The 10,090-nt window shown below is 49.0% G+C and overlaps 1 protein-coding gene across 1 annotated transcript in view; it reads right to left on the bottom strand.

Annotated features, from left to right (window-relative positions):
• Positions 1 to 9,351, bottom strand: part of Atp6v0a2 (ATPase H+ transporting V0 subunit a2) — a 27,604-nt gene extending 18,253 nt beyond the window's left edge. Inside the window, exons 1-4 of the mRNA XM_033762474.1 lie at positions 9,200 to 9,351; positions 5,714 to 5,792; positions 2,176 to 2,273; positions 246 to 383 (exon numbers count right to left, since the gene is read on the bottom strand). Of these exons, the coding sequence (XP_033618365.1) occupies positions 246 to 383; positions 2,176 to 2,181 (144 nt within the window). The 5' untranslated portion in view covers positions 2,182 to 2,273; positions 5,714 to 5,792; positions 9,200 to 9,351. The remainder of the gene's footprint in view (positions 1 to 245; positions 384 to 2,175; positions 2,274 to 5,713; positions 5,793 to 9,199) is intronic.
• Between the last annotated feature and the right edge of the window lie 739 nt (positions 9,352 to 10,090).

The raw sequence follows: 10,090 nt of genomic DNA, 5'->3' as shown, positions 1-10,090 counted from the left end.
GTCCAACCCCGAAAAAAAAAAAAAAAAAAAAAAGAAATAAGTATGGTTATGGGTCAAACAACCATCGCAGGGCAAGTTGGGCCAAGCTCTTCACAGTGTCACATGATCGCAATGAAAAAGGCAGCTTGACTCGGAACTTCTCATTTCGAAACATCGCATCTACATGAACTGGTGACAAAACCCAGCCTTTGAGGAGGAGGTTTCTGTAAGAGCAGTGCCCGCCCCAGCCCAGAACCACTGCAGACCTCAGTGCTGCGCTTCACAAAGCTTCTCGTCACCCTCAGCACATGGGTGTACTCAATCAGCTCCAGCAGGTTCTTCCTCAGTTTCTCCTTGTTCTTGGTGACTTCTCGAAGCTCCACCTCCAACTTCTGCAGCTGCTCCTACAATAAGACAGCAGTCCACATAACAGCATGGACTAGACTGGGGGTGGCCGCCCATGCCCATCACCCCAGCGCTCTGGGAGGCTGAGGCAGGAGGCTCGCAAGGTCAAGTCTAGCTTGGGCCATTTAATGAGATCCTGTCTGAAATACAAAAATAAAAAGAAACATAGGGAGGCAGGGGCCAGGGATGTAGCTCAGTGAAAAGGCCTTAGGTTCAATCCCCAGCACTGCAAAAAAAAAGGGGAAAGAAAATCACAGGGACGACAGGAATGTGTCACCACACCCCATGGCTACTAATCTTGGATGGGATACCAAAGCCAGTGACAATTTTTCTTTTTGGTACCAGGGATGGAACTCAGGACCTTGTACTTGCGAGGCAGGCAGCAGCACCACTGAACTAAATCCCCAGCCCGTCAGGAGCATTTTTAAAAGGCCAGTACTGAGGTAAGTTTGTGCAAACACGTCGCAGTTTGAAAGGCCCATAGTAACCCCTACAGCATCCACACGACAAGGTGTGAAACTCCCGAGAGCGGCAGTAACTCAAGGCCCCTCCTGGGTCTGTGTCCTCTTCCCTTTCCTCCATATGCCTGCCCACTCCCCCTGCTGCGATGGCAAACCTCTGCGATCTCAATGCTTCAAGCAGCCTGCTGCGGCTCTCGTACCACAGGTTCGCCACCTCTGCCCTGTGCCAAGTCTCTGTCCTCGGATCTCCAACACAGAAAAAACTTACACCAGCTTTTCCAAACTTACATTTCCCTAGAGTTTAAGAGTTTCTGTGCATTTGCAATTGAAAGAATTAAGCAGATATTAAAATCACTAAGAACAAATCTGACCAGTACTTCAGCATTAAAGCAAAAGACACAAAGCATCTATAGAGTGCAACATTGAACCAGCGATCATCTCTATTCAAACAAACCATCCAACACAACACACGCCCTCGCCCTCGTTCCTGCTGCCCGCCTTATAAAAGTACAAAGAACAGTTGCTATTTGCTCCTGACGGGCCGCGCTGGGCTGACTTCCTGAGTCCACACACAGGCCACACCGGAAGTGACTTCCTCCCAGACGGGCAAGCACAGCAGCTGCCAGGGAGGGGCCCCAGCTACACCACACCCACAGCTTAAAATGAGCAACGAGGGCCAGGCAGGTGGCGCACACCTGTCATCCCAGCACTCGGGAGGCTGAGGCAGGAGGATCACCATGAGTTGAACGGCAGCCTGGGCTAAGTAGCAAGACCCTATCTCAAAAGAATCCCAAAAATTTAAAAATTTAAAAATAAGTAGAGAATGACAGGGAATTGCCCATTTCTCAGAGAAATAAAGCAGAAGAGGATCAGAAGGGCCCTCACAGGATGGTCTCAGAGACGCTAATATGCGAGCCCAGCATGGGTCTCACAGGGCAGCAGCGGCGGGGGAGGGGGGTGTGTCTGGGAAGGACGTGACTGCCCAGGCCATGGAGGATCCCAGAATGCACGCTGTCAAACGTCACACGGCAGGTGTCACGGCCAACTTCCCGTGGGCCTCTGGATGCCAGCACCTGCAAGGGAGCCCCAGCTCACATCCTCAAAGAGAGTGGGCCAGGCTTGATGGCGCGAGTCTGCCATCCCAGCTCTCAGAGGCTGGGCAAGAAGACGACAGGCTCCAGCCCAGCCTAGCCAATTTAGCAACTTAGCAAGAAATAAAACATTTTAAGGGCTGGAGGTGTAGCTCAGTATAAAGAACCTAGGTTCAATCTCCAAACACTCCCCCAAAACAAAACAATAACAAAACCACCAGCATCCTCAGGGTCGTTACCTGCATTTCTAGAACCTGCTTCAGAGGCGGTGCAGGAGGACTGGCCTCTCCCTCAGGCAGGGGAATATCCGCTCTAGTGATTTCCTGCACCAGATAAACTGTGAAAATAAGAGGGAAGCAAATGAGATACAAAAACCTACCAAGGCCATGGTAGCGCACAGGAGGCTGAGGCAGGAGGATCGTCGCAATTTCAAGGCCAGCCCAGGCTCCAGCCTGAACTACAAAGCAAGACCCTGACTCAAAAAAACCCTCGCAGTGCATTTCAGTCACAACATTCTAAATCCCCACATTTGAATACACAAAACTCTTTTTGTCCCAACTATGGGCCGCTTCTTGCAACTTCATCCCTAAGATCTGCAAAGCTACCCAGAGAGACGGCCCGGGATGGCCAAATAGACAACACTCTGGATAAACACGTGCTCCAGTCCTCCCGTTCTTTTTGTTCCTAGACTGGGGTTCAGGGACTTTGGAGACTCTGCCCCATAGACTGGGGAGGAACACTGGGGACACTTGCAAATGTGGAAATAATCCAAGCAACGACCTGTAACTGTCCCCAAGAGCCAGCCACATGGCTTCTCTGCGGTCCTGAGGCAGAGCTGGCATCCAGGAGACCCTCTCCTCGGGGGGCAAAACTGCCCTAAAACCATCCGGCACTGCACGGAGCCGCTCATGCAGCTTCACCATCTAATGAGAAACGGGGCTCCTGGAACTACAAGTTTATGTTTTCCATGACATCAGGAGTCTTGTGGTAGGGCACGCCTGAGATCCCAGCACTTGGGAGGCTGAGGCAGGAAGACGGCAAGTTCCAGCCCAGCCTGGACAACTTAAGTGACTCAGTGAGACCCTAAGGTTAGGGTGTGTGTGGATGATCCGCCAGCCACACAGTGACAATCACTCACGATGACAGTGGCCAGGACAACAAGATTCCCATTTGGTTTTTTTATTCTTTTTTTTTTGGTACCGGGGATGGAACTCGGGTCCTTGTGCTTGCGAGGCAGGCGGTGGAACCACTGAACCAAATCCCCGGCCCTGGTTTTTCATTCAGACAGGGTCTTGCTAAGATGCTAAATTATCTCTGATGGGCTCAAACTTGTGATCTTCCTGCCTCAGCCTCCCAGACTACTGGAATAGCAGGCATGCACCACCAACTCGGCTGTTTTGCTTCTGATTAAACTGGAATTAACATTTTGGGCTGGATGGGAAAAGAGGGCTGCAGCCTGGTAGCTACCGAGTAAACGGAAGCTGGATAAATGAGACTGAGGAAGTGGGACAGCAGTAATAATAATAAAAATAATACATTTTAAAAGGGGCTGGAGATGTAGTTCAGTGCAAAGGCCTTGGGTTCAATCCCCTCACTCCAAAAAAAAAGTCCTTCTCTTGAGCCTAGAAGTCACAATACCTGGTAGAGCCCTTACTGATCACTATTTTGGAAAAGAAAGAGAGGAATGCTGGAAGGAGAGAGGGATGAAAGAAGGCAGCTATGTATTACCAACTCGGTAGCAAAAGAAGCACTGGGTTTGCCAGGCGTGGTGCTGCACACCTGTAATTCTAGTGCTTGGGAGGCTGAAGCAGAAGAACTGCCGTGAGTTCGAGGCCAGGTTGGGCCGTGTCTGAACCCTCCCCACTCCCAAAAGGCACTGGGTTTAAGAGGTTTTCAGAAATAAATGAAAATCACTTAACTCAATTTACTTCTAAATTCACATGAGCCCCTTGTCTAAGTCTGAAACAAGTTTACACTACAGGAAGCCTTAGATGTGTTTGGTGCCCCTGCCTGTGCCCTATGTTAAATCCTGCACCCCAGCCCACTGCCCAGTGCCCCACACCCACCACGAGCCAGCACAGTGGCGCCACTTTTATATTCATCTTTAAAATCCCAATTAAAAGATAACATCTAGGGCAGGGGATTTAGCTCGGGGGCACCACCGAGCTAAATCAAACCCAAGTTTGATCCCCGGTACCACCAACCCCAAAAAGTAGTAGCATCTACAGTAACGCCGGCTCAGAGATCACTCCATAGCCTCGTTCTCTGCCCACCCTCAGGCTTTCTGTTCATCCCCGCCCCGAAAAGCAAACTCTCCTGTCCCTGTCCCTGTCCCTGCCTGTGGTCACCGGGATTCCAGCAGAGACAGGAAAACAGACTGGCCCCAAGCAGAAGCAGCCATCCCACAACCACATCACCTTCTCAGCCACTTAAGGACTCTAAGGCCACCAGGAGATGCCAGAACAGAGCGGGGGCCAAGCAGGGCCCAGCCCGCCAGCAGCAACTCTGCTAAGGGCTGCCCATCCCCTCCCAGTCGGGCCTCCCTTGTGCCACCCAGCCTGGTGCAGTGCAGAGAGCAAGCTCCAGGGGGCTTCCTGGAGCCTGGCCTGGTGACACTGATGCACTGCGACAGGCCCAGCAAAATGGAGCTTCAGAAGCTCGATTTGTTTTTTTCTTTTTGAGATAAGCGGCTTCTCCAAACTTTCTCCTGCAGGGCACACGGCCAACAGACTCTCCTCTCCTCTCCTCACCAGATGAGGTGACACAGGAGTGACAGGATACACAGGTGCCGTCCAGGAGGCTGCAGCCCAGGTTCCTTCCCACTAGAAAGAGGATTCCCTGAAGGTGCCTCTGCCCCAAGGGCCATAGCGGAGGCAAACTGGCTTCCACCTATCCCCTCAGAGCTGGCTGGAACGAATCCTTCCTTTTGCCCAAGATAAACGGCCTTCGATCCAGCCAGAGAGAAGCGCATGAACCTGAGTGGCCCTCAAAGCTACTAAAGACAGGACAAGCTGATGACAAAATAAGCTGACTCTTATGTGTGCAAATCCTTACCTCTCTAGATGAATAATAAAAAGGATGAAAAGGACTGGGGATTTAGCCCAGTGTTGCCGCTGGCCGCCTTGAAAGCACAAGGACCCAAGTTGAATCCCTGGTACCAAAAAAAAAAAAAAAAAAAGGATGAAAAACAATGTGCACAAATCCCAGGTATGTAACCCCAACACTCAGGAGGCTGAGGCTGGAGGATTGCCACTGAGTTCAAGGCTACATAGATAGTGAGACTTGCCTCAAAAAAAAAAACAGAAAAACACAAAATGCATGTAAGTATCTGCAGAGAGTGTACTTGAACAACTGCTTTCTCGGGCCTCGAACTTGGCTCAGTGGTTCCATTGCCTGCCTTGCAAGCACAAAGACCTGAGTTCAATTCCCAGTACCACAAAAAAAAAAAAAAAAAAAAAAAAAAAAAAAAAAAAAAAAAAGAGACAGAGACCAAGACAGAGACAGTAGCCAGGTATGGTGACGCACACCTGTAATCCCAGCACTCGAAAGGCTGAGGCAAGAGATCGCTGTGAGTTCAAGACCAGCCTGGGCTACATAGTGAGTTCCAGGTCAGTCTCAACTACATAGTGAGACCCTGTCTCAAGAAACCAAAAAAACAAACAAACAAACAAAAACTAGCTTCTTTTCTTTCAGTTTACAATCTCTGACTTTTCTAAAATAAACAAGGTTAGCTTAGGTAACAATTGTACATATTATTAAAATGCAAAATAAACTTACCCAATATCCGATCGAGTTCTTCACACCTTTTCACCTCACCAACAAATTTTCTTTGAAAAGAACTTACATTCTGGTTGAGCTGAGAAAAGGATGAAAAAAAAAAAAAACTGCCTTACAATTTAAAAACAGACTGCTGTAATTTGTATCACTTACCTGTATTTCTGGTGCTGAGGATGAAGCCCAGCGCCCTGCTCATGCTAAACATGGGCTCTGCCACTGCCTACACTGCTAGCCCTAAATTTATTTCTTTTCTTTTCTTTTCTTTTGGTGCTTTGAGACAGAGTTTCCCTATGTAATTCGGGCTGGCCTTGAGCTCACTGTATAATCCAGCCTGGCCTTGAACTTGTGGCAATCCTCCTGTCTCAGCCTTCCAAGTACTGGGATTACAGGCATGTACCACCATACCCATCAAAATTTATTTCTAAAATAAAATATGTTTGGCAAGGATTTGGGGAGGAGTACTTTCTTGTATGTTACTGGATGGGAGTCAAAACTGACCTGATTTCTGGACAGAGGTTTGACAGCTGTTATCAAAAAAGCCCCCAAAATATCCTTCCACCCAGAAATATCCCATGAAGAAATTTAATATAAGGAAAAACAACACAAATATAGTTAAAAGTTTAAAGAATATCAGCCTCCAGGACAGAGAAAATTTAACAACCCCAAATCCAACAATAGGAAAGGGTTAAAGAAAGTTGACTATACCCATCCCGTGGAATACTACTTAGCAATGAACAGAACCAGGCACCATGTACAGGAAGGGTCCATAACAGGAGAAGTCAGGGGGCTGACTGGCAGCAGCTGATGGCTGGGAAGCAATGAGGATCACCCAGCTGTGGGAATGGGCACCTCACTGGGGTGGTGGAATGTTCTAGAACTGGACTGTAATGATGGCTGCCTGACAAAGCACACTTTCTAATCACGAGTGAAACTAACTTTGCGATGTGGGAACTGGACAATACACCTTAATAATGTATAAAAGTCCAGTTTGGGAGGGAGGGGAGTTGGGAAAAGGGATTAAGATGTCTTGTGTACATGGACCAGCTCCACACAAGGAATGTAAACATTATGTACGACACACATGGACTTAAAAAAAAGAGAGAAAAAAATATAGTTTAGCACAGAACCGTAATCCCACTACTCTGAGAGGCTGAGGCAGGAAGTTAATAAGTCTGAGCCCAGTCTAGGCAACGTAGCAAGGGATTTTCAAAGAGGAGTTCAAGACCAGCCTGGACTAGAATGTGAGGCCCTGTTTCAAAAGCAAAACAAAACAAAAGGCTGGGTATATGGGATACATCGGTAATCCCAGCAATCTGTGAGACTGAGGCAGGAGAACTACAAATTCAAACCCAGCCTGGGCAATTTACCATTTAGCAAGACCCTGTCTTGAAGTAAAAAATATAAAAGGATATACCTCATTGGGAAGGCCCTGGGCTCAATCCCCAGCAAAGAAAAAGTAAAATAAAAGAATACTTAATAAAATTAGGAAGAGTCATGATGTACAGGAAAAGCAGTTTAAATACTAAACAAAAGTTAAGGAGTCAGCTGCACGTACTGGGATTATGCAAAATAGTATATTATCCTCATGTTTTCCAAATGCCCCCAAATTGATATATACTACTTTGGGTGAGGGGCGGGGGGCAGGCAGCAGAAGCACTGAGCTAAATCCCCGGCCCCCCAAATACTACTTTTATAATAAAACATTAATTATTCATGTGAAAAGACATTAAGGACAAAGTTTGATCTCTGTTCTGTCTAGAGTTGGTTCTGGATGCTCAAAACATAATGTGGACAACTCAAGGTACAACTGCTTGACCCGCCTGAGAAAGGCCTACTTTCAGAGTCTCGACTCTTACTGAGTTTTTTTAATTTTTAAAAGACTTAACAAGGACCAGGGATTTAGCTCAGTGGTTCTGCCGCCTGCCTCACAAGCACAAGGACCCAAGTGCAATCCCTGGCACCAAAAAAGAAAGCCAAAAAAAAGAAGACAAAAATGTAAAAGACTTAACAAGAAGGAAGCTAACTCCAATGTCACCTCTGTCTACCACACTCTGGCTCACTCCTGAGGTCACACAATCTAAAGTAACCACCTCCAAGCTCCCAGCAAATCACACACAACCTCTGTGTATGGAAGAAAGAAATGAAAAGGAAGCTGTGCATCAGAAGCCGCCCACGTGTGACACCACACCTCAGGTTCAAAGTTTCTTCAGTGGCAAGCACTACTTAACCCTAATTGCTCATTATGGTTTCACAAACAGCAGAGTTTTTGTAAAGAGCTACATTTCTGTGGCAATGGTTGGATTTGAACTACACATCCATCCCCAGTTACATAGCTTTTCTGTTGCATGGGTGATCTTATAAAGTTTTTTTTGTTGTTGTTTTTTGTTTTGAGACAGGATTTTACTATGTAGTTCAGGCAGGACTTGAACTCACTATGTAGCCCAGGCTAGCCTTGAACTCAAGGAGAGTTTCCTGCCTCAGCCTCCCGAGGGCTGGGATTACAGGGGTATGCCACCACAGCTGGCAAAGTTTTTTTTTGTTTTTTTTGGGGGGTGTTTTTTTGGTACTGGGGATTGAACTCGGGTCCTTGCGCTTGCAAGGCAGGCCACTGAAACACTGAGCTAAATCCCCGGCCCTATCTTGCAAAGTTTTGAGGTTTCTTTCCCCTCAGGGTCGCAGTCACCCTAATTCAGTCAATGGCATACCACACCTATTAACCCAGCTTCCTTTTAAGACCAGCAGAGGAGACTTGTGCTGAGAGTATAGGGCTGGCACTGTCAATTGTCCCCAGCTGCCAGAGGAAACTTCTTGGACTGAGAACCCTGACAAAAGGAAGCAACTCTTTCCCTTCCAGAGTCCCTCTGGGTAGTGGTACAACCGCTTTCCAAGGTCTTCCCACTGATTGTCACTATGGAAACCCTTGACAAGCCCTCTTCCCTTCACTCTAAACGTCACTCAAGAAAAAGTATCCTCGAGCCAGAAAGGCCTGGTGACATCCGTGCCCCAACCCTGTGAAGTCACTAAGAAACACGGAACAGGAGCAGGGAAAGCTGGGACTCAGCCTAGACATCCACGCAGCCCGACAGCCCACGGGCACCCTGGAAACCCCACCACAAACACTTGGCTTAGTGTTTTAGTTTCCTTTGCCTTCTGGAAAAAATCAAGAAGGGTACTGGGTTCAGTGTCACAGCACCTGCAGGGCTAGCAGGAAGCCCTGGGTTCCACACCCCACAACAACAACAAAAACAAGACATCACTTTCTCTTTCACTGACACTCCATGAAAAAGGACACAAACACACTTTCCTGCCTGACATAAAGGCACAGTCGTGATCGTGATAAACCATTTGCTCCAGCTGAGATCGAGGTGTATAAAGTGCCTTCCTTGGTTTCAGCCCCAAGAGAATAGAACAAATCTCTTCTACACATAAGGGACTCGTCTCCCTCAGAGTGCAGCCCAGCCCTTCCAGCCCCGACAAGGCACACACCTGCCGGGCGAGCACCAGCGCCTCTGGGGCCCAGGGGCCCGGCCACCAGAACAGCTCTCCACTGTGGCTGCCGCCTGCTGTCACTTCTCCATGATGTGGCAGCTGCCCCACAGGGCCCACCCAAGTACCCTCAGAATCAGACCTTGGGTGGTTCCTCTTGAAATTAAGAACCCCTCAAAAAAGTCAAAGTGAAAGTCAGGAGACAGAAGTGGGCCAGGTCATAAAATGTTTGCTGAGTGACTCTCGGTTCCATCCGTGTAGGCCCTTGCACACCCTGTTCACTTATCAAGCTCAAAATCAGCCAGCGTTGACTGGCTCCGCCAGGGCTGAGCACCAAGAACACAGGCTGCCTTGTTCACGACGAGTCCCCAGCACCAAAAACAGTGCCTGGGCACAGAAGACACTCAATAAAAACTTGTCCCTTCTTCCACAAACGCCTGTTAATGGCACTGACGGCCAGGGACTGCACTGAGGTCCTGACCCCTGGGGGCTGGCCATAATAAATAAACAAACACACAGGCAGGGGTCTTCGGGAACTGCTAGGGAGACGCCTCCATTCTACTCCCACTGGAGGCGCTCCCCGGAGCAAAGCCAGCCAAAGCCCGCTCCCCGGGAGCGCACCGCTCTGCCCAGCTCGGCCCCTCTACCAATTCCGGTAACTGCACCTGGGACCCTCGAACCCCCAGCTCCTCCCCAGGCCGCCTCCTGCCCAGTCCCATTCGGAGCTCGGCCCCAAGGCCACCCCCGCCGAGATGCCTTCCTTGATCACCCCACCACCCCGCTACTTCATAGTCTTTAGGGCTCACGCGCTGACTGCCCACCGCTCGGGCCTGGGCTCCGGATGAGCCGCACCCCCCGGATGGGGCACCCAGGGTGAGCGGGGCGTCCGGA

The sequence above is a fragment of the Fukomys damarensis genome, unplaced genomic scaffold (genome assembly GCF_012274545.1).
Source record: "Fukomys damarensis isolate Sample0158 unplaced genomic scaffold, DMR_v1.0_HiC HiC_scaffold_12, whole genome shotgun sequence".
NCBI lineage: Eukaryota > Metazoa > Chordata > Mammalia > Rodentia > Bathyergidae > Fukomys > Fukomys damarensis.
This window is presented reverse-complemented; position numbering and strand designations above follow the sequence as displayed.